General features: G+C 42.7%; 1 protein-coding gene across 3 annotated transcripts in view; it reads right to left on the bottom strand.

Annotated features, from left to right (window-relative positions):
• Positions 1-27,937, bottom strand: part of tbc1d1 (TBC1 (tre-2/USP6, BUB2, cdc16) domain family, member 1) — a 51,967-nt gene extending 24,030 nt beyond the window's left edge. Inside the window, exons 1-11 of one of the 3 annotated variants that reach the window (XM_084560954.1) lie at positions 27,798-27,937; positions 26,267-26,887; positions 8,732-9,313; positions 5,964-6,053; positions 5,773-5,877; positions 4,957-5,089; positions 3,550-3,641; positions 2,818-2,934; positions 2,476-2,601; positions 1,589-1,737; positions 74-322 (exon numbers count right to left, since the gene is read on the bottom strand). In XM_084560954.1, the coding sequence (XP_084417080.1) occupies positions 74-322; positions 1,589-1,737; positions 2,476-2,601; positions 2,818-2,934; positions 3,550-3,641; positions 4,957-5,089; positions 5,773-5,877; positions 5,964-6,053; positions 8,732-9,313; positions 26,267-26,845 (2,222 nt within the window). In that variant the 5' untranslated portion in view covers positions 26,846-26,887; positions 27,798-27,937. Of the gene's footprint in view, positions 1-73; positions 323-1,588; positions 1,738-2,475; positions 2,602-2,817; positions 2,935-3,549; positions 3,642-4,956; positions 5,090-5,772; positions 5,878-5,963; positions 6,054-8,731; positions 9,314-21,302; positions 22,257-26,266; positions 26,888-27,494; positions 27,566-27,797 lie in introns of those variants that run through there. The other 2 variants (XM_084560955.1, XM_084560956.1) reach the window with 2 other exon arrangements.
• Positions 27,938-27,988: the final 51 nt, after the last annotated feature.

The raw sequence follows: 27,988 nt of genomic DNA, 5'->3' as shown, positions 1-27,988 counted from the left end.
TCCACTGTAGAATCTATTGTTTCCTGTTCTGAGTTGGCACCAAAACAAAAAAATAAATACAAAACACACTCACTTGCTCTGGTGTGGGGTTTCTGTGCTGACGGAGTAGTGTCGTACAAGCTTGGGCTTGGTAGCTGCGGTAGGCTCCTGCGGTGAGTGAACTAATACGTGCACCGGGGAGCACTCGAGATCAGAGGAAGGAGTTGGGGGATGACTGAAGGTGCTGGCCCGTCTTCTGAAGCCATGCGGCCGCGTATCACCGGTTAAAGAGGAGGTAAGAGAGCTATCAAGGTCCTTCAGGTCTCCTGTCGAGTTGTGGCACCTGGTGATAAGACGAGGAACAAGAGTCAGAAGAAATACTTCATGATATGCGTTAGCGAGACTTGACTAAGTGTACTCGTCTGCGTTGGATCTACACAGACACAAACATAGTAGCCTACACGAGCACTTGCAGTTAGAGTATGCCGCTAAGTGGCTTATCAGCTGTGCTGAGTATTTCTGTGTACTTCAAACAATGATGATAGGAACTGAGCAGCACATGTTGGAATCAGAGCAAATAAATGTTGAGTGACCACTACTTAAAACTGAAATCACTGCTACACACAAAAGAGAGAAGAAGTTGGAGTAAATGGTGTGTAGGAGGCAGAAGGAGAGTGAGTTCTCTGTCCAAGTCTAACCACTAGGAGGCGTGGTTGAGGAAATGCAATTTAGTCCAATTACAGTTGATGTGGTCTGCGTTGCTACTCATTGTACGTCAAATACAGGTAATTTACAGGTAGTTAATATAATAAGCAAATAAGACAGAGAGAGAGAATAAATAAATAAATACAGTGTATAATCCAAATCCAACTTGTAACTGGTAACTGGTGGAGGGAGAGCAGACACGAGTGGATCTGGCAGAAGTGTGGTCGGGTCATCGTTATCGTGGCTCCCCTCTCGGACCATACTGTGCCGACTCGGGCTTCATAGGAAAATTGCGCCAGTTTGGCCAATGCAAGGAAGTGGAGATGCATCGTCCATATTTATATACAGTCTACAGTGTAATGATTAAGTCATGTGCATTTCTTAATGTGCTGTCTTTTCACGCAGTCAGTTTAAGAGTCTCAGGTTCATGTTGTCATTTCTCGTGACCCCGTAGTTCTTATCTGCGTACATCTTATGCATCGCACGTATTCACTGTCTAATATAATTTTCTGAACTGCTATGGCAAGTTCACGCCACGGTCATGTGACTTTGAACAAAACATTTACATTTGGCATGTCAAGTTACATCGTGGGATACTGTGTATATTTGACAATGAAGCATAATCTAGCTTTAGAAAGCTTGATATAATTTTGAGCATGATCCAGCAGGATCCTAGTCCTAACATTTGCCTGCAGCGCGTTTTTGTAAAGCAACAAATCCCTGTTGGTGGTGAGCCAATATCTCAGAGCACCCTAATTTTCTACCAGACTGAGTCAGACCTGGTCTACGGCTGGGAGGAATCATAAACTGCAACCACAAACCACAACTGCTCTAACATTCAAAGAACCATCTCAGACCCAATATATGAGTCAGTGCGTGGGCGTGTGTGTTTAGGTGTGTTTACCTGAGTGGGCTGGTGGGTCGTAGATGAGAGGAGTTAGACAAGGGGTCATCTAGACAGGGCTGGTCCTGGCTGCTGTTGACAGTACAAATGGAAGAGCCGCTCTCACTTCCCTCGCTGTTCTCCCTCTGAGCTCTGGCCTTGCTGCTTCCCTGCCAAGAACATATTTGCCAAGATTATGCACTTGGGTTATTTATAAAAAAAAAAGAAAGAAATTTTTTTTTTAGTAAAGGCAAATTTTTAGTGTCTGATCCCTACAAGGACTGGTAAACATTTAAATAACCATGAATAGTGTATATACAAGTGCGTACTAGGGGATGAACGACTTCAGATTTTTTAAAGTCGACTAATACGTGGTCAAAGTTGAGTTGACGTCTAGTTGACGACGTCCCACATAAAAACTCAGCAGAAAGTAATGCAACAATGAAATCTATATTCTTGACCTGAATACATATTGTAGCGTTTAATACAAAAGAAGCTACGGAGGCGTTTCTGCAAGGTAATTAAAGCTTGAACAAGGAACAACCACCAGCAAATTGTTGTTACTATCTGTTACCGCAGGTGAAGTTTTTGCACCGTTCCTCTGCTAGCGTTAGCGGATGCCTTTTCAGATGAGTAGTACATTTGTTGTACTACAGGACTGGCATGTCACGGTAGCATGGGCTTCATCTTTAGTGAAGTGTTTCCACACACTTGATGAACCGCTGCTAGCTTGCCGCAGTGACCCACTTGGCTCCTCACCTGTCTTCTCCGAGGCGTCTGTGTTGTTATTGTCACATGATTGGCCCAGTTAAAGCGTCACGGCACAGCAGTAAAGTCAACTAGTCGGTACAACCCCTAGCGCGTACTTGAGCATGACGGTAAATAAACCCAGACGGGAGAAGTGTTACCTTCCAGATGCCCTCCAGGGACTCCGTGAGAGAGCGTTTGGCTCGGCTCTTGAACTGCTCAAGTCGCTGCCGACTGCTACTCTGCTGCTGAGCCTCCACAGGTGCTGGAGCTGCATCCTCAGACGCCTACATACACACACACACACACACACACACACACACAGGGGGAAAAAAAAAGAGAGGTCTTCATAGGTATAATATGACTACTCCTGTGTAAGTGAAGCAGATGTTTCTTTCCCAGTTGTCTTGGTGAAGTAATATGTGTAAGAAGTGAGAGTTTGTGAGTAAGAACTGGCTGCTACAGTTATGAGTGGGTGTATATACGGGGGGTGAAAAAGCTACCCGTTTGCCATCTCCAGGTAGTGTGTGCTGATGGCTTTTCTGTCTCTCCTCATACAGGTTCCTCAAAGAGGCCATCACCAGCTCATTCTCTTCTTGATCGCTCTTCGGACGAGCCCGCTGAAAACACAAATTCAATATATATATGTAAATATAAAAGAAATATTGCAAATATCTGGTTGCAATGCTAAAATTATAAATGTTATCATGAAAAATCGAATTTGAAACTAATAATAACTGGAAAATAGCTGGACACATTAGTGCCGTTACGTGCAAGTCACTTAAGTTTAAGAGAACAAAATCCTTGTTGCAGTTTAGCTTCACCACCAGCAGATGTCAGCTGAGTCATAAAGAAACATGCAGCTTCATTCCCCTCACATTCTTTTAGCTACGCTAACTTGTCAACTCTTACTTTACAGCAAAAGATGTCAGTACATTCAAAGTCTAAAATGATCAGATCCAAGAATCAATTAAGTAGAAGTGCTCGATCAAACAAATCCACTGGTGTTTTGTGAAAAACGGAAAAAAGAAAAAAAAACGAGCTGAAGGCAGAGATTGAAACAAGGGCCGAAATGGAGATATGAGACAACAAAAATATTTAAAGTCATGTGTACAGAAGAATGAGAGCAGCACATGAAACAATCTTGTGATTCAGTAAAGATAAACTCTGATAAAATTGCTGACGAACTGGTTTGTTATCTGGAGGAGAACTCTAGGAATTTACAGACGCATTACCACAGTGTTTTCAAAGACAGAAGCTTGCTCCTGATTGTCCAACGTAGCCATGTGTTTCTGAAGCTCCAGTTTGGTTTTAGATGGGTGTAGACCTAGGAATGAATGAAGAATAATTAACACACTGCCAACGGAGCACATGTTTATCAGGTCCTAAGGCCCAAGTTTCCTGGGCATCTAACTTAGTATATAAACATTAGATGCAACTACGATCAACAAAGTCTGTTTAATTTGTTATGATGAAAGACAAATTTTAAAGGCTTGAATGTGAACATGTAAAGATGAACAATGATTTGGATATCAATAAATGAATCCCCTATTTTAATAATTACTGCATGACACAAAAACAAGTTTTGACCACCAAATTCTAATGCTTTCATTCTTGGGTACATTTGTATTTCATCTCAGACATATCGCATTCATTAGAACTGGATGGTTGTGTAGACAGACAAACGTACAGACATCCTGAAAACATAGCAACTTCAGCCACTGCTGAGGTATAAAAAAGTCTACCTTAACTCAGTTTGACCTGAGCCTCAGACTTAAGACTCATTTAAGGTACTGTGGAACATTGACGCCATAACCTACGCATGTAGCCAACACCTGAGCGAGACATTTATAACTTGTGCGCTCGTCAGTCTAGCTCACTCTGTAAAAAGCCACCCAACTGCTAGTCAGCGCCGTGTCTTTTTTGCCAGTCGGGTTCATTTTTGTTTCTACTTCCTGCTTCACTGTCAACAATGGCGACTGAAACTTTCACCGAAATTTTGCAGAAGAGGAGTCATATAAATGTTTGTAACTCCAAAGCTCCTCAGTTAACCTTTCCTTGATGTGTTTCATCTTTATTGATCTAAAACAATCAATTTGAAAATTGCGGCTATGGAGAAGCAGCCGGAAATACTAAAGCGGAAACACGCTACTACCAAGCAGACTAATCACAGCTTTTGCAGTCGCCGTGGCACGTAGTTACATTTCTGGGGAGGTGCACATCAGCTACGGCGCTAGGGTCTGTGGATGCTCTGCGCCGTCGAGGCAGAAGCTTAAATTGTCTATAAGGCATCTTCAGTTGTGTTTTTGGTAAAAGTCTGTTTCTGGCCATTTACAAACTTATGTATGAACCTGTCCATTTACATAACATATTTGATTGAGAAATCAAACACTGCCACTGTAATAAAAATGTTCACTTCCTTACTTGAATGTGATAAATGTACATGGTATAAACAAAAAGAACAAAACCTTAATTTACAAGAGTAAACAGCTGAATGCAGCTGTATAAATGCTGTAAACCTAGTTTACAGGAAACCTGTAAAGCTACTTTACAGGTGTGCTCTAACGCTTGTAAACACAGACTGCAATATAAACCAACGTAATACCTTTGACAGTTCTTCGAATTCAAGGACAGTTTCCTACCTTCTATCCGCTCACACAGTCTGTGGAGTTGCTGCATGGGGCAGCCGTCACACTGCTGGCTCTGTGTCTTTGCGTTCTGCTGCAGGGCAGCTACAGAGAACGCCTGCTTCAGAGTCAGCATGATCTCGTCCACCTACGACAGCAAGATAAACACTTCATCATATTATCCGTCAGTTTGCTTCTACTATTGTTAATATCATGTAGATTTGCTCCTATTAAGGAACTAATAAAACAAATAAATCATTGTCTCTATTCTTATGTTAAATAAAGTTTAGGAAGTACTCTGTTGATAGACACAAAGCACTGCTTTCAGATATTCTAAATAAGTTCCTACAATTTTGGAAGGAAACATTTGCACACAGGGAACCATAGCAAATAAAACCTTGTTACAAAACAGATAAAAAAAAAAAACACCAGTGTATAGGAATGGATATCATGGTATCATGGTTTTCGTCCACATTTCGAAAAGTTTTGGATTTACTGGAGTTTAACAGGACTCATTTTTCTTTCTCTTTTTTTTTTTTAAACCAAGAAGTTTACAATAAAGGCTTTTTATCAAACTGAGTCCTCTTTGTCGACCATGACTCAGTGGAGTACAGATGCACTGAGTCACAGATCCTATGATTTGGAGCTGCATTTAAATGACAGACAACAACAGCGATGAGAAATGTCAGCCTTATGCCTCTGGGACAAGGCAAATTTGTGAGATGTTAAATTAAACTGTGTTAGCAAATCAAACAGGAACTCTGAGTGGTTAGCACTGACATGGAAATATAGGGAAATTAGATACTGGAAATGTATTTTAACGTATCTCACCAGTGATTCATCAGTACACTGGAAGATGTAGCACACAAAGTGCCAGTTTCCCCCGTCAACCGTTTCCCTGCAAATGAAGCCGAAGTGATCCACATGATGAATACCCTGGAAAGAGATGAACAAAGGTTTTCAATCACACACACACAAACTTTTACAGACATTATTTTGTATAAAAACCCAGTGTTTCCTACCTGTGAGCAGAAGGAGATTTCTCTGAAACTCTTCTCTATGGCAACTTTCTTAGTGTCCGGACTAACCAAGAAGATCTGAGACCTGCCCACCTAAAAGAAAAACCAAACCGAAAAGAAAGTACGGTTAGACTGGTGCATGTGTGGTGAGAGCTGCGGTGTAGCTGGGACTGCGTACCAGTATCGGGTATCGCCTTGACTGTATCAGTGTTCTCGCTTTTGTACAACAGCCCAGATAAAACCAAGTTATAACAGCTTGCCAACGTTAGCTGCGTAGATTAAACGAGGCTCACTTGGCTCAGAGGAGTGTGGCAGTTGGATGTAATATAATATAACTGGACATTTTAAACATTCCCTCTTGGCTTACCCTCGCCTGGAAGACGCTGACATGCGGCTCAAGCAGCCGATATATATATATATATATAAAAAAAAAAAACACTCCAGCAAGTCACGCAAATCCACCGAAGCATCACGTACAAAATGCGACAGTTATGACAGCATCTGTTTTACTTGAGTGTTTTGAGGAGTTGACCAGAAAAATGAGGTCCTGTGATTTTGTGGGTGACTTCTAACCAAAGAAGCAAACAAGGACCACGGCTACAGAGCAATGTACGCAACTTTATCTGCAGCTGTCAAAACAAGCTTACAACTGCTTACTCTACGCCAGGTCACGTAAATATACATTTATCAAATGATGTGAAGGCAGTTCACTTGCATCAACATTGTGGTATCTCTGACATCTGATTGGAAATAAAGGGCATTTTAAAGTAATTGTTAGAACTCTTATCAGCAAGCGTCTATGGCTCTGTTCAGACCTTGTTGCATTAACGTCCGTTCTGGGCAATCCACTAACGAGTGACCTGATTAAAGAACCGGTGTGAACACACCCAGGACACACTGAGGACACATTCGAGTGATCCGATCTCTGACCACATTTGGAGGTGGTCTGGGATGCATTCCTTTGGTGGTGTGAACACATATTGAATTGCAGTCACATTAAAGACCACCTCCTCAGCATGGGTGCTCTGACCTAAGGAAAGTTTTCAATCATTCATACATTTATTCATCCAAAAAAATAAAAAAATAAATAAAACAGCTATTAAAAATAATCATCTGTAAATATGATGATAAAAAAAGCAATAATTGATGGCTGTTCATTAGTATGAGGGTGTTTTATATCGTCCCATCCTTGTTGCTGTTAGCTACCAAAATAATAATAATACTAAACAAGAATTAACTGATTAAACTATTCAATATGAGTGAACTGTGTGTGATCGCATCATTAAAAACATACTGGCGTTATTGATGTTATGACGTTTCCTCAATGATCACTGCTTCAAACAGCACAGCGGTGCTTTGTGCAGGTTTTTTAAAATAACCGATGACAGAGCAGAGATCTATAAAAACACCACATCTTAACATGTGTGCTTTCATCGACAGAGTGAGAGACACAGTTTGTTTCATAGTAAGTGTTACTTCACCAGTCATGGCGCGCTCAAAACAAACAGCTGTTCATGATCCTGATACAGCAATAGGAATTCATTAGAGACAGCAGCTGTATGTAATGGTACATGCGCACCAAACGATGCTGGTGTGTGTTTGCATTCAGGACACTAAACGGAGACTGGATCTCAAGTGCTGGCTGGGGACGCATGAGGAGAGGCATTTTAATTTGCAAGCCCCTACCATTGGACTTGGCCCCCGTACAGATGTGAATACGATGTCTGATCGGGCCTAAATGTATTTTCTTTTTCTTTTTTTCTTTTTTTTTTTACAACATGAGATATTATATCATCAGATTTATTCTTAGCAGAGCTGCAAATACCAGGCTTCAGCAGTGATTACACTATTAGGGAAGCCCAAAAATAACCTCTTCAGTTCTTTTTCTGAATCTGCTACATGAAGCAGTTTCATTTCTACTATTTTCAAAAAGTCCCAATTTGGACATTTTAACTTCAGGGGGGTATCCCCGTCGACACCATCATTAGGACATAAGTCATTTTTCTCGCTAAACCGAAAGAAGGAACTCAGAAGGAGGTTTAGTGTAAGAGTTGCTTCATTGTCCTTCTGGATTAAATATTAATCATCAATTATTACAGAGAAAGACTCTTTCTAGAGGAAAATACGTTTTTAGATTGCGCCATCAAAACTGTGAGAAATGATGGCGTCACCAGGATGAACTCACTCTGGCATCAGCAGGATGTGTCATCATGGTCAATAATAAGTCTAAATCTGCTGAGTGGGACAGCCACGGGACCCTGGTGGTTCCTGTGCCAGTGATGACTATTTCCTGTCTGAAGTACAAACAGGAAAGTCGTTGTTGGCAAGAGGTTACTGCTGCCAAGTAAAGGTCAATTAGGGGGAGCGTGACTAGGCTCATTTTGAGCAGGAGTCAGCATTTGGTCTTGCTGAGTATTTTAATATTCTTGTCTGTTTTTGTCCTTTATGGGCGACTGTGTTGAAGGAGGTGTTTTTTAGGGAATCCGAAACGGCATTCTGCTGTTTCACAAATGTCGATCTTAATTTTAACAAAACCATCTGTGAAAACCATTGAGCTGAAGGAACTTAAACTGAGGAGTGTTCAGAAGTGTACTTTATAATTTTGTTATGGATTAAAGGAACAGTAAATGCTTTTTATGTAAATATTGCATGAGATCATTAAATTGTGCTCTGCAGATGGAAATTAGTGGTAATAAATACAAACATATGGGATTTAAAACATGTGTCTTTAGTTTTGTGTGCATGAGTGTGTGCCCACGTGTCAACATTACCGTGAACAGCATGGTCCTGTTCTCCTGCAGGCTGGTGGGCTGCACTTCAGCAGGGCGGGCAAGTGGATCAGTAGTGTTGGAAATCTCTGGTGAAAGACCATTCTCATCCAGAGCCTGCAGACAGGGGAAGCTGGGGTCTCTCTTGAAGAGAACATGACGTGGCCCCGTGGTGGGGCTCCCTGAAGCACCATTACTGGTGGCACCACTTCCCAGCCCGTTGGACTGGAAGCTTAAAACCCTCTTCAGCCCACCCACCAATCCCCCACTTTTATCAGTGGCCCCTGAGCCGTTCAGTTGGCTAAACTTCTCGATGCACTCATCAATCAGGGCAGGTGGGGCCTTCTTGTGGGCAACGCTCACGCGGCCGCAAAACAGCACCTCGAACTTTTTGGCGAAGGCCGTTGGAGACATAACAGGAGTGGGTGCCGCTGAGGTTGTTGTGCTGGAGAAAGAGGAAAAACATGTTTCGGAGGAGTCACTGCCTCCAGAGCCGGTGGAAGTCTTGTTGGAAACAGCGGTGACGTCATTGTTGCGTGCCGAGCTTTTGCCAGCCTGCCTCAACGTACTGATGATCTCAGGGACCTGGAGAGACAGAGACAAAGTGATAAGGACCTCTCTGTAATCTTCTAATTGCATGTCATTTAGCTGGTGGGCAGTTATACTAATTGGACTGTGTGTCCATGTGAATATGACCTCCGTTTGTCCCTAGGCAAAGAACTTGAAGCAAAGAAGTGGCTAACACAAAATACGCTAAAGACTTTTAGGCCTGGCTGGCAACGAAACCTCAAGAAAAAGTAAAACTACAAAACACGTATCATTCAATCAGTTTTTATTTCCAGACAACAAAGTGGGGAATTTATTCAAAATTAACATTGAGCATCTTGTGACAATACAATGTTCTGCTGGGAAACTTTTGGACCTGGCATTCATTCATGTGGATGTTACTTAGACATGTAGCACCCACCTAGACCAGACCAGGCACCCCCACCCCATAGCAATGACACTCCTTGATGGCAGCAACCATCCCCAGCAGGATGCAGCCCGACACACAAAAACAATAGAGAGCCAAAGTCCCGCCCTTCTACTTCCGGTCCATGGGACCTATCTTTCGAAAAAATATGAACGGGAGTTAATGGAGAGATCATAATTATTTTATGGTCCCGTTCGAATTGTGGCATGAATTTCACATATGATGTGTGTGAATTTAAAAGATAATTTTTCACGTCAAGAGATAAATTATTTGACGTAAATAAGCTGAACAACATTAGGTTTTGTATGAGATCGCTTAGTGAACTACATCTCTCGTCTCGAACAACGTACGTCACTAGAGAACCATGGCTGTCTGCTTGTTGAGCTTTACCGTCTTCTTCCAGGACGAAGGCAGAAGCATTAAACGAGGTGAAAATCATTATAAATCGGGTCATGTCGAGAGCTGTAGTTACACGAAGGGAGTTTTGGTCGGTTCTGTACGCGCCAGCATGCGGGTAAGCGGTAAGCGACTTGGACTTGTAGTTCGTTTAATTACGTATTTTCCATAGCGTTTTACTTAACTATCTTGCGACAAACTGTGACATTCGTGACATGTAAAATCATTTTTTATTCTGAAAAACAATATATGTATAATCCAAGGCACAAGTCGATCGGGACCAGAAAATAATTTATCTTTCGCCATAGACTGCCGTTCATATTTTTTCGAAAGATAGGTCCCATGGAGGCAATCGGAAGGGGCGGGACTTCGGCTCTTTATTTAGGAACAACCTAAAAAAACATGAAGAACAGCTCAAGGTATCGACCTGGCCTCAAAATTCACTAAATCATTCTGTTGCCAGACACCACAGGACACCCTCAGAAGGGCCATATCGATTCTCTGATGAGTCAAAGCTGTTTTGGAGGCACACACACAATATTAGGAAGGTGGTCATAATGTTATGCCTGATTCGTGTATATATCCACAGCTATACCGTTTGCAGCAGAAGCTCCACCATTACCTTTCACATGCCTTCTGGAGATAAAGCATATGAAAGGCGATATAATTTAAATGTGTACATGTGTACTTCCTGTTAAGTCAGCGAAGGATGTTATTAACACTATTAATACATTCTTAACAACTTCCATCTCTACGAGCTGCTTACAGTCTTCTGCATTCTTGAACTACCATCATATCCCGTTGCCACGGTTCGTTCCTCACGGTGTTTACTTTGATTTTACTACCCTATTAATTTCTAAAGCTGTTTGATTATACACACATATCCGAAAAACAGGTGGCTGCCTACAGTAGCAACAGTGGGTAAACAAACACTGGAATGGACACAAAAGACAACCTGCACTGAAAGTGATTTTTCCATGTAGATGCCACACCCCACTATGAGCTAACCTGCTGCTGTATAAAGTGTGTTATGGTTCCCTGGAATAGAGCAGCCCTTGTGATGTCTTCTTGTGCTGAGAAGAAGCCAAACTGGACCTTTCGTCTCAAAGCGTGCTTTGTATTCTCTTTCGCCTTTATTTGATCCTCCTTTCCCCGGGAAACTTTTTTCCAACAACATCTACTTTTTCTTTAAAAATGACTATTTAAAGCAGAGTGTTTAACAGTATCCAAACTTTGACGTATTTCTATTGTGTATTTTGGCTTTCTGCATGCAAGCTGAATACTTTCTGCGTGCAGCTGTTTGTTTATGTGTGAGAGGAGAGGGACTGTGAGACCTTTCCAAAAATGGATGGAAGTATTCCTGGTCTGCTGCTTTAAAGATCCACGAATGCTGACCTTCTCCATAAAATGTAAGGGGAACACACGTTCACATGCACGATTTTCTCATGTTACAGTAACAAAGTTGTTTTTGTGTGTAGCTGTACTTAGTTACTTAAGATCGTATCAGCTACCCTGATTTAATGCGCCGCCCTGGAGTGTAAGTGACCTAAATTAAACACACCCACAGTGTTGCATGAACAGGTAGGCTGGCTAAGTACTTAAATGCTCAAGGTGGACTTTTAGCCGAGTTCCTCACTTCCCTAACAGGCTGGTAGTCTGGCAAAATTATGGAGGGCTTCATGGAACGGCTACACTGCCTTGTAGTGTAATATTTCAGTGTGTACTACACAAAAAAAACTATGAAGTTTTTTTTTGTGTGTGTGTGTGTGTGTGTGTGTGTGTGTGTGTGTGTGTATGTCAGCCTTCCAGTCTTATCCAGGAAGTGAAGTGCCTGTCTACGGAGAATGGAATTTTTATTGTTGGTTTGGGCATAATTGCTCAGAGCAGTTCATCTATGAGGATCCACCAGAACATGCATTAATATTTCAATACGCTCTATATTGCAGCATGAAGGGAGTTTTTTTTTTATATATGTGTGTATTTGTATTTAATAGCTCTACGTCGTTCTCACCACATGAAATTATTTCCATAACGCATGTCCCCTTTTTACATAACAACATGTTTTGTAGAAGTAATTTTACTTGAGTGAAATGTCTTTCACAAAACATTACTTCTATTTGAATAAAATTCGACTGACCTGTCAAAAGCTCCCACAGAATCATTAAAACACATTGCTATTAATCTGTTGGATACTCCAGGTGACATGGCATTATCAATCAAGTTTTATTGCCTTTTTAAGCTGCTGTGCTGAACACCAAGACAAACAGTTCCACACAGAGCAATATTAGCACTGAGTTGAGTCAGGTTTCTGACAACTTGGCAATTATAATCTATAACCAAGTCTCTCCTCCAGCTTCCCTCGGCTGTATTTAGTCTACATCATCTGTCGACTGAAATATCTGGTTATTAAGCTGAATACGTCGTCTAATGGGTTTATCAGGCTTGTTCTCCTGTTAACATCTGCTTGCTGTGGTCATGAAAGCCGATACTATTTAGTTTATTTCCTTGTTAAGTGATGGACATGTGTCGCTAACCTTTGTAATGTGGGCTCGTCTGACTATAAGTGGTCATTGAGGGTTGAATGAAGACAGCCCAGAATAAGTGAACCATAAACCGGAGTTCCTGCCGCCGCTCTTTCCGTGATTAATAGGGAAGATTTCCATGACCATTAAAACAGTGGTATTTAAAGGTGCCAGTTTTAAAAGGATGCAAGAGCCTTTTGTTTCACCTGACTATGAATAAACACAGAGAAGCTTATTGTCAGAGTAACATGATGAAACAGCACCTGGGTGTCAGGTTTAGTGCACACCAGGGTTTTCTTAGCCTGGCGTATCAGAATATGGGTCAGTGCATTGGGATTTCACTATGGGTCATGTTTCAACCAATAAAGAGTAAAAAAATACCTCTGCATGCAACTTGATATTCCTTCAATCAATCAGATTTAAACCCAGAGCTCCCGACAGTCTTTACGAACTAAATGTATGAGTGGTGAACCTTGTTTTTTGGACATACCATCATTATAGCATATAGCATCACTGCAGCATGAGCAAGCAGCCCTCCAGAGGGAAGTAGGGGCTGATGTGACAACCACTCTGCTGCTATAAACAAGTAAATTTATCGGCCAAACTTCCAGCTTGGAAAGTCTGATTTCACAAGTGATGCATGTTGCAGGAAAGCCCCAGCTGGCTAGAGACAAAAGAGGAAAAGGCGAGAGGTTCAATGACCTCCAAAGTTTGATGGAAAACTACAGTTTGTCAAGACAACACCGATTTTTGCACAACTGCTTCTTCCCCCGATTTAATTTCCCGTCACGCCAGGTGTCTTAATAAAGAGAAGGGAGGTAAACAATTAAATCACTATAACAAAAACGCAATCAGCAAAAAACAACGTCCTGACTAATAGGTGGTTTGGACTTCTTTACAGCGACAGCGTATAGCATACGCAGACCGTACGCAGACCCTAGTGATGTACACCTCCCCAGAAATGTAACTACGTGCCGTGGCGACGCAGACCGCAAGAGCTGTGATTGGTCCGCTTGGTCGTAGCACGTTTCCACTTTACTATTTCCATCTGCTTCTCCATCTTCGCAATTTTCAAATTGATTGTTTTGGATCAATAAAGATGGAACACAGTGAGGAAAGGTTAACCGAGGAGCTTTCGAAGACACTTGTATGTCTCGTCTTCTGCTAAATTTTTTAGTTGCCATTGTCGAAAGTGAAGCTATAAACAAGTAAATTTATTGGCCAAACTTCCAGCTTGGAAAGTCTGATTTCAAAAGTGATGCATGTTGCAGGAAAGCCCCAGCTTTTCCGCTTTTGTACAACTTTGGCTAGAGACAAAAGAGTAAAAGGCGAGAGGTTCAGTGACCTCCAAAGTTTGTTGGAAAACTACAGTTTGTCAAGAATCAGAACAGCTTCTGCTGAGGAACGCCAACAAAAGGGTTTAAGATCAGATCTAGGCTCAGCAAAATATGGGATTCTGATTGTGGCAGCTGTGAGGGCATTGGGTTCAGTCCAAGTCATTACAAACTTTGGTCTGATAACAGCCACTAATCAGTCAGATGGACAGCAACTTGGGGTTTGAGCCGCATCACAAAGTCGTAAACCTCAAACTGCCAGTGTGCATGTTTGACCATGACCTTGGCTCGCTCCCAAGTCAAGTCAGCAATAGTTCTGTGTGGTAGCAAATGCTAATGACATTAAACGAAGGAGAAGAACCCATAAAAACTGAGAGAGACCGTTCATGGAATCACTGCCAACCAAAATGAACAACTAAAAACGGCAAAAACACCGTCTCCTTTTGGTTTGTCAATGTCAAACCAATGTCTTTTGGATAAATACGATTAAATTGAGATTACTGAGACACTAATAACCCAGAGTATATTGTGTTTTATTCCATGCAGTACTCCATGATCCCTACTTTTTTTAACAGTACGGACCCTGTGCTTTTGATTTGTGTCCTTGATTGTGTCTCGCTACATCAGCACTGTGGTAACGGACAGAGAAATATCCGCTCTTATCCAAATAAAAATAACTCATCGCTGCACAGAGGCAGGATGTAGCTTACGCTGCTATGACAGCTTTGAACAAGTAATCAGTGTTTATTCTGGCAAAAAGCAAAGGAGAAACGCTATTTTCTTTAACGCCAACATGTGGCGTATGTTTGCTTGTCTTCTACTTTGGTCAACATGTATTCAGAAACGCATCAGCATTTCCTGAGCTACTAAATACTGCAGCTTCCTTTATGTAAATATACTTATGTAAAATACAGGAACCCCAAAAACTGAACAAAATTATGCCGGAGTGAGACAAAAGAGGAAGTTTGTACTTTTGTTGACCCATGACCATCATTACCACAAACTCATTGAGTTGGCCATACTAAATAGGAGGAGCTTGTCAGGATATCTGCTTTATTTCGACAATAACACCGGAGAAAGAACATTATGCTTCTCCCGTGTATTATTATCAACAACACAGCATTCATGCTCGCACTGTGGGCCCAGTTATATACACCACACACTGGCAGCGTACCAGACCGGGGAACAAAAAGGAGGAAGTGGACGAGCTGAGAGCTTAGTGAGCGGTTGAGTCACGTTGGTGATGTCATTAATGCGAGATGCCTGAGCAACTACTAAATCTGCAGTCTCACAGACACACTGCCAGCCCGGTCCTGCTGTGTCTTGCCTCGGTACGAGGTGTGCTCTCGCTCATGCTCTTTTGTCAAAACAACACCGTCCTGACACTGGTTCACTGTTCAAAACACGAAGTATAATGAGTTTGTTTGACCCTTTGGTTTTTTCTTTTTAAATGTATTAAAAAAAATACTTGGAACAGTGGTGGAAAACATGTGCATTCACTGAGGTACTGCATAGTTTTTAGTTATTTCACTTCATTTCAAATCTCTGAGTCAACATTGCAGTAGTTAAGTGCATTCCTGGGTGACATGCCAACTGCAAAGCCTTTATAATTTCCACCAAGGAGGTACAGAAACAGAACAACCGCCCAAAAACATGCTTATTTTCAATATATTTGTTCGTAGCAACGCCTGTATCTGCGGTATCGGGATATTTTACCAGGAAAGAAACAGTATCCAACACAACAATATGAAGCAGTTAGGAATACAGACTAGTTTTCTTCAGCCCCTTCTCACTTCCTGTTTACATAGCTGCACTTGACAGGTGATTTGTCTGCACCTACTCCCAGATGCAGGTGCTCCATGGCATCCAGTGAAGCTTTGTATTTGTCCTATCTACTGACAACACTGATTTTTGCACAACTACCCCCCCCCCCCCCCATTTAATTTCCCGTCACGCCAGGTGTCTTAATAAAGAGAAGGGAGGTAAACAATTAAATCACTATAACAAAAACGCAATCAGCAAAAAACAACGTCCTGACTAATAGGTGGTTTGGACTTCTTTACGCAGGCACCCTAGTGATGTACACCTCCCCAGAAATGTAACTACGTGCCGCGGCGACGCAGACCGCAAGAGCTGCGATTGGTCCGCTTGGTAGTAGCGCGTTTCCGCTTTAGTATTTCCATCTGCTTCTCCATCTCCGCAATTTTCAAATTGATTGTTTATTGGATCAATAAAGATGGAAGACAGTGAGGAAAGGTTAACCGAGGAGCTTCGGACACACTTGTATGTCTAGTCTTCTGCGAAATTTTTGGTTGCGATTGTTGAAATTGAAGCAGGAAGTAGAAACAAAAATCAACCCGACTGGCAAAAAAGACACGGCGCCGACTAGCGTTTGGGTGGCGTTTTTCTTTCTTGACCATCTCCTACTATCTTTCAACAACAGCAGCACCAAGACACCATGTTCCTCCCTCTCTAGCCTCTACTGTCTACTTAATTTTAATCATCCTGGCATTAGAGTAGAGTCCGTTATCTGTCCACCGGCAACAGTTTCCGTTATGCCAACCCCCGTCCATTTACCTCATCTTTTTCCATCTGCTTTCACTACTTGACTCTACACAACACTTCAGATACATTTAGTCCTCGCCCGTGCCTCTCCTCTCACTCCTTCACTCTTCTGTGATTAAAAACATGCCAAAAGCTAGACCAATCCTAGTCTATCTTTCACTTACGGTAAAGCCCACCTACCCAGTTCCACTCCCACTGCTTTTTTTGGCCGATATCTGCTCCTTAACGGCTCAACATTATGATGTTATCACTCTCTTGTACTTTCTCATCGAGTCACTCCCTTCCCAAATGGATTTTCAGTTGAAATCCCCATCTGACTCTGTACATTTTGCACTGACTAGAAACCGCAAACAACCCAGCCTGAACTGCAATATATCAATAGTTATCCTGCTATAATCTAAATAATTAAATCAAATTAAAACGGCAAGATAGCTGCTTGATAATGTCAAGGAATAATAGCTCCTAGTGATCACATTGGGCTCTGATAAATTGTGATTATTGCCATTTCACTGATGAAATAATGAAGCTAATCACACAATAATTAAAACAATCATGTTTCACCACTAAGAGGATGCATGCTGTTTCTGTATACTACACCATGACAGTGTGTAATTTGTCTTTTCATTTAGTTTTGGCCCTTTTCCCCCCCAACTTCCTTCCTTTGGCCCGTGGGCTGGGGGGAAGCTGACAGAGGATTTGGTTGTCAGAAAGCAGCCTCAGCTGTAGACACACGCTGTATCTCTTACACGGGGGAACGTTTACATGAGGCTGATCTCAGACAGGAAGGCTGTTGGACACGGCCTCAGGCAGTGACCCACAGACTCGGCCTCTCACAGAGGAACTACGTTGAGAGAGAAAAAAAAAAAAAGCCTGGCGTCCCTCACCATGCCAGGATTAAATAGAAGTACTATAGTATTGACCTAGAAAAGAAGGAAGTTACACAAATAGTCAACCACTACTAAAAGAGAAACTACAGTTCAGCGCAAAAAAACTAATGAAACTTTGCGGTGTTTGCCAAACAGAGCAAAGACGAGGATATCATTTGAAGAGCAAATTCAGCAACGGCAGCATTATTTATAAAGCTGACAAGGTCGATTGTATGACGGACACAAATATTTCTATAGAGTTGTCTGCCTCCCTCCAGGCCTGGTCAAAGATATGTAAACACAGACTGCCTATATATAGCACTGGTAAAGTTTCCTTTGTAAGAAAAAAAAAAAAAAAAAACTCCTAAAATACATCTATGCCGCCCGCCGTAATCCAAAGTCTATAAAAATGCAAGTCTTGTTTGGTTTAAAAGTTTAACCATTGCATAAATTACGTCTCCTGCATCACAAACAGTATCGTAAGTGGAATGAAGGCTTCACGTTTCTACATCACATTTGTATAAACTGGACCAGGATTGGCTTCCAACGAGGCTGCCCCCCTTGAGATCTGTGAAGTCGAAGCATCGAGAAGATCCGATCTTTGTTTAGGTAACCTCTGAAAAGATTTAGATGGTACGTCTAAAACAAAGCAGTGAGATGACTTAAGGAAATCTACAACAAGTTTAGTCGCTTTTTGTTTTAGACAACCTCAGAAAAACGTTCCACATTTTGATCGGGTTTTTGAAGTATCCCGTTTTTGTGTTTGTCCATGTAAACACCATATCCCGAATTCAGAAATCGGGATATGCTCATTTCCCGATTTCAAGAAACCCGGTTTTGCTACCTGGAGTACTCCGATAGAAGCCGGGATACTGGAGCATGTATACACCTTATCCCGATTTCTGACGGTTGCCCACTGTCTGCACAGGCGCGAGTGACGCCAAGTGACGCACTAGATATACAAACAACATGGCGGCAACGAGAACGTCTCACTTTTGGAGCGACGAAGAGACAGAATTTTCCCTTAAAGTAATGAAAGAACTAAACATAACGACGTGTTCAGATGGCAGAAAACACCGAAATGCTGATGTATTCAAATCTGTTGCGGAAAAGCTACGTGACGCTGGTTTTCCACCTCGCTCCGTTGAACAAGTTAGGTCGCGTTGGAAAACATTGAAAAAGACGTGAAACACGCATGCGCAGATAGGATGCAGCGATCGGAAAACGGGATACTGGTATTTATCATGTATACGGGGATATGAATAACCGGGTTTCTCTGTGTTCCATGCAAACACCATATTCCGGATATGCTCAAAGCCGGGATAAGCCTCAAAATCGGGATACTAAAGACCATGTAAACACAGTCAGTGTCAAACTCTGAACATGCGTCGTTCTGTACGGTCAGACTCAAAATAGGAGCAACGTTTAACAAAACACAGAAGTTTTGTGTCCGAGGGGATTTCAAATGGGATTTCAAATCTGGATTTCCTCTATCTAGACTTAATCTAATTGTCTGGTTTCCAATGCTATTTATAAGTTTGAGAAACTCCAGTGCAGTGACGTGTCCCACATCCATTAAACAGCACTAGGCTGACATGACAAACGTAAAAACAGATAAATAAAACACAGAAATGCCAAACCTTACGACTGTACGTAAAAATCAAAGGTAACTAAACTACATCAATATTTACACACCACTTTAAACTAAATCTGTTTAACAGTGTGCTTCAAATTTGCCTAAACTTGACTGCACAGAGCTGACAAGAGACGCCAGAAGGAAAACTTTAGCATTTACAGAAAAACCCAGTGACACACCAGTCAGCCGGGGAAAACTATCAACAACAAAGTTCCACTTCCCATGGTCATGTGCCTGGGTCTTGTACCTCGTGGAGCGTAGTCAAGTTCAAAGTTCAATTACTTACAGCAAGCGAAGCGCAGAAAGAGTGAAAGAGGAAGATTTTAAAGGGAGCGGAATCGCCGTAAAGCAGAAAACGTCAGTGGGCGCTTGAAAATGGTTACCCACAAGAGTCCAACACACTGACATCACTGCATCACTTATTGAACCACTTCCCGGCACAGAGACAAGCATCGGTGAACGCATTCAGATGTAACAACAGGGGCACAATGTAGGGACGTGTTAGAGTCAAAGTGAACTCTTGACTGAGAATAAATTAGGTCAGTAAAGCTCACAGACCGGCTCCGATGTTTTTTTTTATCTGCGAAGGCTGAAAAGAGTCGGTTGTGTGGGATTGTTAGGTGTAGGTAGCACCAAGACTGACAGGATGACAGCTGAGGGCTGAGAAGCCACTGAATGCACCCAGTTAAAGACAAGACTGCTCGGCAAGCAGGCAAATAGCAGGTCGACAACTTACAGGGTCAGACTGCCAGTTATATAAAGACAGGAAGGTGCCTCCGGTTTACCAGCTTGTTTTTGCTACAGAGCAAGGAGTGTGTCACATGAAGAGTGGAGGGAAGTCACATCAAACAACAGAGGGAAAAGCACGTGAGGCCAAAAGAATTAGAAGAAAAGGGAACGGCTAAACAGGAAAAAGGGGAATTCAAAATCCAGGCCGCTGAACTATCACTCGGAAAATGTGGGTATTCATTAACTCGAAGCCCGTCTGAGAGTTAAGTTGTTTGTCAAAATCAAAAACGCTGACGACGGTACTTTCCGAACTGAAACAGAAATCTGTCGTTTTAGCTGAGGAGGTTTAAAAGGTAGCTCTTTTTCTAGTACAGTACAGTACAGCATCCCTTCACTGAAACCCAACCCCGACTGTTCAGCGGGCACAAATGCAGAATCTCTCTTCGGTACAAAAAGCTTTAAGCCCCGGCGAGTGAGTGAGTGAGTGAGTGAGACCGGCCACGGCAGATTCAAATCAGACTATGTGACTAATGCGACAAACTAAACGACTCGCCTCCTGTTCCAGGAGCAAAATCCTGGCTCGGGCACAATGGACGGCCGTGGTGGAGGTGATATCACCATGACTCACTCGCACGCTCCCTCTCATACACCTTCTTTTGGCTCGAGCCTGCAGCAGCTAAGCAAGCAAGCTGGCGTTTTTATGTACTCAGCTTTAAGAGAAGTGGGTATGACAATTAGGAGGCACTGCTTCACAGAAACAGTAGCTCTAACATCAAACAGAGGAAAAAAAACAGCTTTATTACTGGAGTGATTGAGCTCTGCATTAAAGCCACACTAAGCAACAGCAACGCGTCAAGAGGAAAATGAGTGATCCTCTCTGATATGATGCATTGGCTGTGGTTTTCTGACTTTTTCACAAATAAAAAAATTAGTTTAGTGAACATTTATAAAGATTGTTGTCACTTTTGAATCAGACAAACAAGATTAAAAACCTCCCTATCAGACAGTACATGCAGTGCTCAACACGCATCTGTCAACAGGTTTCAACACACCAGAGTGCAAATGAAATCTACCAATTTTAGAGGAAGTCTATAAAGCAGACATGTCAGTCTAAAGCTATAAGTAAATACAGTTTACACTTTTTTCACATCCTGTACAACCCTCAAACAGCCACAATAATTCACCAGCAACGGCTACTCAGAGATGACATGTTAAATTAAGCAGTTTTAGTAAAGAAACATCACTTGTAGCATCATGTTAATAGGAAACAACAGGTATAACGACGAATAAACAGCTACGTACGTTACTGTTAAAATCACAGCAAACGAGTTAAAGTTCATTATTTGTCAGTAACTAATGTAAACATCGTTGCTAGACGCGTGACAACTATTTCAGGTGGAGCCGTGTGACAAAAGCCACCGTTGAAGAGAGCTAACTTGTTGAACTTGGCTAACGACAGGTTGCGCTAATTTGGCTAACGCTCACTAACGTTAGCTAACTGTCCACTTAGCATGCAAAACTTAAAAACACACAGCCTCCCGAGCTCCACTTACATCTTTCTGTTCTTGTTTTGTGTTGAACAGGTTGAGCCGCTGGAGCCGCGCTTTCATCCCATCCGCCATAAACTTTCCAAAAAAAAAAAAAAAAAAAAGAACCGAGAGCTGAGCAGTTACTTGTCCGTAACTTGTCCCTGTAGTGTCGGGCACTTCTGTATCATTTCATTGGGAAGTTGATTTTGCTCCTTGAAGCAGAGGAGGATCCCGCGGCTAACCGTCAAGTCCGATAGCATACAACCACAACCGCATCCGGGTTGGACCTTTCACAATAAGATAAATCCGACTAATTACCATGGATATCCTTTACGCTTTATAATATTTCCTTTTATTTTGAATGTACGCAGGACAACTTCCGACGTCGTTCCACAAGCAACTGTGGTTAGCTTGACGCTAAATTCAGTCCTCCAATGCGTTGACAGAACGGGGCGGACACAGTTCCTGTCCGGGAGCAGTCAAAGTTTAGGCGGTAGACTCTTTGGGAAGGCGTTCACGTTACCGTTACTTCATGCAGATTATGTCTGTTATCTCCTTTGGTATGACCAAATATAAACAGTGTTTCCTGTCTGCAGGCAATCATGCAGGAATGAGTTCCCCAGGGGCGGAGATGAATAATGAACTCATCCCAGAAATGCCAGTGGCAAGGTCCTTTGGTCAACATTTGACACAATGTTGTGTCAAGCTCCGCAGCCAGTGTGCAGGATTTATAACAGTTAGTGCAGCGGATAACTGAACCGTCTTATCTCCGTGGCCTCAAATGAATTAAGGGGTAAAACTACTTTAAATCTGAATATGAAATGCGTCACTTCTCGGCACAGAAACAAGCTGCAACTGACACAAAGTCTCTCTTAATGTACAACTAGTTTAAGGCTTGTGTATGTAGGGCCTACTGTTTACAGAATAGACAATAAACACATTTTAATTCATTCTGTTAAAGTATTACTTGCTGCAAATGCACAAATACTTATACTCAGTGTTAATACTGCTAAATGCACAGTACATAAATGTATATACTTATCTATCTTACATATTTATCTCAATACTGATAATATTATTTATAATTTTCTTGCCTAGTATAAATATATAAGTACACTAAGAGCAACAGGTCACCCGAGGTCAACTTCATGTACGTGTAAACATACCGTACATTGCCGAATAAATCTGTTTCTGCAAAAAAACATTATTAAAAGATATTCCCGCATATTTAACAGCTATGGTAAATAATAGTTTGTAGTATTAAAAAAAAAAGAAAGAAAAAAAAAAGGATAAATATTTAGTGATTTCTAACCTGCAAGAAACAAACTCTCACACTCCCCTGGTGTAATTTCACAGTAATAAAAATCTTGCTAAAACTTTAGGAAATACATAATATTTAATCATGCACAGTTAAGGAAAATAGTTGGTCATGTAATTATCGAAAAGTCTAACGACTAACTACAAGGCTATTAAACCTACTAAATGCTGCCTTTTAGTTACCAAAGTCTATGCTCTCTTCAGTTATTACCATGTGCTGTCTAACAGTGGATTTGTGATGGTTATAATCAAATTACATTTCTAAAATTAATCAGATAGAAACGTTTTTAAGAACTAGTGATGGGGATTACATTTCACACATTTCTAGCCACTACAATCACACAAAAACAGAGCAGCAACCTCCCCCAAAAAACACAAATGGAAAAACGCCTTTACATTTCTAAACACCTCTATGGTGACACCTAGTGGTGACTTTTGGTTTGACCGCTACTGAAGAAAGGGGGAAACCCCACAGACCCTCTGAGAGCATTTCTGTCCCCAGACACAGGAGAGGAAGTTTCTCTTTATAGCTGCAAAGCGCACATTTGGAACCGATGATACTTTTTCTCATGGTGCTTATCGTTTATCACAAATAAACGATGTTAGTAAGAGACTTCATGTCCCCATGTAAACATTGCATTTCAATGCCGCTAAGCCTAACTATCAGACCTTATAAACTTAAACCCTGGACCAAGTCATAATGGTCTCAAAGCAAGTCTTAACCCTGAACAGACATTTGAAAGAATCCGTTCATTCAAAAGGTTCTTACTTTGAATATACAAAACATTACTTGGACTAAGACTGTGCACGCACACATTCAAAAATGTATAAAAAAAAAAGCTTGTCACCTAGGGGGGTGATGTACTTTTTCTCAAAGCACTGGGAAACTTATAAGTGAAGACCACACAAATGTTGCCAGCTGCATTTTTTTTTTCCTACCAGGAAGAAGTTAAATCAGATCAGAACTTTCTAACTAGCATAAAGGCTCCATGACTGATTTACAGGAATAAGAAACAATCCTCCAGGACTGTTTAATGCTTTCTTCCCTTTAATGAATGGCTACTCTATTCTAGTGAGATGTTCCAGTCGACTTTAAACATTCACATGCAACTATGTAAAAATGTAATTTTTCCATTAAAGTTAAAACTTGGTGGGCTGGCATTAAAACTACAAAATAATCCAGGTGATGCTACTTTAAATTTAGCTTTACTGGCGCACATTTGAACGTTTTTACATACATACATTATTACCTTGTAACCAAACTGTAGAGAAAAAGCTACACTAGGAATATCACAAGAGTTCAAGGTATTCGTCTTGTGACGAATATGAAACTGCTCGTTACTGTATCATAACCTCCCCCACTTGAAAGTGAAAAGTCATCGCAGGTCCGTGTGGTGTCTTTGTGTGTTTGTGCGTGGTTTAGCGCTCTCTCATAGTGAAAGTCTTGTTTATCGGCTCGGCCAAGATGCGGCTCTTGAAAACCGTGAGAATCTTTCGAGGTCCGGCCGACACAGAGTTTCATTTAGACTTGATCGTCCTGTCGTTGTGTTTTGGAACCTGCCGCGGTATCAACCCTTCAAACGGTGCGCACGACGCAGCAGAGTTCCTTCATGGGCTTCCTGAGTAAGTCAGATCAAACTGCGAGATGTTCTGACTGCGTTGAGGCTCGTGAATTCAAATTCAAAACGTGTTTCTTGCCTTAGCGCTTAGTTAATTGCTTATTGTTTGTTCTCAGTGAGTCTCTGCAGTATAGGTTAGGGGGGGGGGGACAAGATTCTTTGTTATCCCCCAAGCACATGAGTGTCCAAAGCTGTGTATTTATCTCCCTCTCTTTTCTCTCAGGCCTTCAATCAAGACTATCAAGTGTCCTGGGACCATTCGCTCTCTCCTAGCCTCTTGGTGTCATTTGATCTGCTTTCCCTCTTGTCTCTTTTTTTTTTTTTCCCACTCTCCTTTGTCTTCATGTTGTCCTTGTTTCTCTCTCCTAGGCGTGTCATCGTGCGTTCCTCTTTCCAGGTTTCCGGGCCTTCCCGGTAGCTCAGGCTGTATCTGCTTGGTGACACCCGGAAGTCGCCTGACGCCCTCCGGATCAGATTCTTCACGTTTGCAATCAATAGTTTTGTCACCTTGACGGTCTGCACAGTAAATCTGCTGCTTCTTTCCTGCACATACTGTACGACACGTTTTGCATGATGCATCGTAAAGCCAGTTTTGCAAATTTGTGATATCATACAACTAAATAAAATGTTAATCAATTGAACGGCGTCTATGGATTTGTTCCGTTGGCCAAGATTGTTCCTAGAGCATTTAAAAAGAAACTAAAAAAAAGTCTGTATTAATGACACAGCAAGTATATACAGCCTTGCAGTGCTGCCTGCTCCCTCAGCTCATAATTAGCTTGCATGTAATCGTGCAAGCGGGTGTGCGAGCCCAGCTTGACAGAGCTAGAGCGACAGGTGGTCAAGCCCATCATCATCACCATCAGATTTTTTGAAAGGGCTGAAAAGACAGCGCTAACAACACACACACACACCACACACACACATAGCAACAGGTGCCGGGCCACAGGAAGTGGTCTCCATGGTTACACGGTTCCACGTCCTGTGTGGTTGATGTAAAGAACGCTCGCTCACTTTGTCGCGCACACACACACGCACACACATCAAAACATGAGAACAGCCCGAGTGTGATGGTGTATATGTACAGTACACGCTGAAGTGCAGCTCGTCTGTATGTGTGCGTTTCCGCTTCACACGCTGCAGACCACGTGATGTTTACAGTACACCAAACAGCATATGCAGGCAGGACATATGTATTTATATATGTGAAGCCTGCAGGTGTGTGTCATGTGAGCCCAGACATGTGCATGAGCCAAACTGCTGTTTTGTATTTTGGTGTCACACTGAATACCCTTCATTGTCTCCATTCTCCGTGATTTACCCGCCCTTTGAAGTCCTCAGTATGTCGGGCACGGCGCGCTATCATGTGTCCCTGGCCTTCCTCGGACACCAGCTGCAACTATTGCTTTGGCGCGCCATGTGGAGGAGAGGTGAAACGATTAGAGGTCAGGAGTGTGTTGGTCAGCAGAGCGTGACGGTGCGCACGACTGCGGGAGGGTTTTGTGCTCGCTGGTGTTAGTGCGTGCGTTGTTGAAAAGACCAAACCACTGGGAATGCGACTGTGCCAAAGCCAACGCGGTTACTCTCAGTGCCGAGTCACACTCTGGATGTTCGGGCAGCTTTTTGGCGTACAAGACTGTTCCCAGGCTGATCCCGACCCCCTTGCTCTGGAGTCTCTTTCGCAGGCTGGACTCTGTGTGATGTTGGCGTGTTTACGATTGACATACTTTGTGCCGTGACTAAGCAGTGCTTCTATAACTGGAGTACAGAGGAGTCTGGAGCTCTTTCAGCTGCCTCATGCCTGCTGACTGTCACAACAGATAATCTGGAGAGATGATCACCTTAATAAAAATAAATGATCTCCGTGTCCTATTTATCCTGTCTGGTGATGAGGAGGTTTGAGCTCAGATTTGGTTTGTCTGCCGAGAATCATGTGCGTGGCTGTGTTTTGTAACTGTAATATGGGTATTTTAGAGTATAACTGTGTTTTGTCTACAACACAAGGCAGTCTAGTTTATTCTCGTGTCCTTAAATTTACGTACACACTCTTACCTTAGTGCTGTCCCGGCACCGGAAGACATAGCAGGCACACTCTGGTGTGTCTCTCACCAGACAGGCAAAGCTACAGGGCTCCTGGCTGTTGTGAATTAGCTTGGTCACTTGGTGAGGACGACATTTAAACAACACCGTGTGCGTCAGAGGGCTCCAGACAACTCCCTCTCCCAGGACAGACACGCACCGCACCCACGACGCCGACACGCACAGGAAAACTGTTTTGTTGCGCGTGGCAGGGTTCAAGGGTACGCCGCAGCGCACCGCAGCACCGGGCTCCTTCTCTGCGGGCTGAGACCTGCTGATTTCAGCCACCACCCACGGCAGCATGGGCATGGTGGTGAGATGGTGGACCGGCAGAGAGCCGATCATTGTCAGCTTGTACCGCACCTCCTCCTCCACCTCCTCCTCCTCCACCCTGACTCCCTCTCTTGCACCTCTCTGTGCGGAAGAGGTGAGACGGGAAAGTGATGGGCAGGAGAGGTGGTTCGGAGTCAGAGTCGGGCGGGGTTTGGAGGAGCTCCGAGGGCCCGGGGCTTCATCTTTTCTTGGCTTCACTTCAAAGTACAGTCCTTCCATGGTTTATGTGACCGGAGGCAGCGGCCCCCCCCTCCACCTCACCTGCAAAACATTAACATCAGAGACCTTCATACTCGAACAGCTCCACTACAGGCTTGAACAATTTCAGTTCATCTTCACAGAAACACAAAGATATTAACAAAACGTATATTTTTCTATGTATGGTTTAAAGTTAAAGTAGCTGGATTTGTGCTCTACTTCGCCTTGCACGTTCAACTAGGACAGTTTTCCCAGGACACGGATGTAGCTGAGCCTTGTGAGGCAGTCAAAGGGTCATTTGGAGGCGATACTACAAAAATGAGCACCTGGTGTTTACTTAAGCAGGGACACACAGCTACTAGCGATGTGGACCTTTAGTCTCAAGGACACACGGACACATGACTGCTTTACTGTGACTATCATATTCGGCCGGTCGTGTGTCAAGAGAGGGAAGTAAGAGATCCGGCTCATCTCCCCCCCCGGTCCTGCATTTCCCACACACGCAGGAGGTGAGATTGGCGAACAGTGATCCGATTTGTGAAAAGGCACAGCATCATCAAAACATCATTAAACGGGACATGATGAGAATGATTTTTTTTTTTTGGAGATAAACATCACAGACACCATTAAACAACCCCAAAAACAATCACGTCGAGGTCTGTTTACTCACCTCGTGACCGACCTTGCAATGTAAACAAATCACCCGCTTAACACGCCGTACATCAGAACACGGGTCCGTCTGCTGCGACAGAACATCATGCGGAAGTGAAAACTACATTTTACACGAGAGGAGAGCGCGGCGGCTCGTGCGGTGCCTCCCGTTACCGTTATTGTGTTTTTACGCACGAAGCGAGCTATTTTTACGCACGAGGCTGAGAACGACGCGACGCGTTGTTTCAAAGTTGCACAACGCACCATTTGATCGGCTGCATGTCATTTTCGCCTTCTCTTCCGGTCAGCGCAGGTTTCTTACCTGTTATAGTTCCCTCCTGTGCGACGAGCGTGGCGCGAGGAGACTTATAACGGGTGTAGTTTTCAGAGCGGCTGCACACATGTACACAGAGGAGAGCGAGAGACCTTTACGGCGCACTAGTTGTCCCTAGTTGGAGTTAAATATAGAGGACAGGGCCAATCCCTCCACCCCCTCCCTCCTTTCTATACTAG

The sequence above is a fragment of the Chelon labrosus genome (genome assembly GCF_963514085.1).
Source record: "Chelon labrosus genome assembly, chromosome: 2".
Taxonomy (NCBI): Eukaryota; Metazoa; Chordata; class Actinopteri; order Mugiliformes; family Mugilidae; genus Chelon; species Chelon labrosus.
This window is presented reverse-complemented; position numbering and strand designations above follow the sequence as displayed.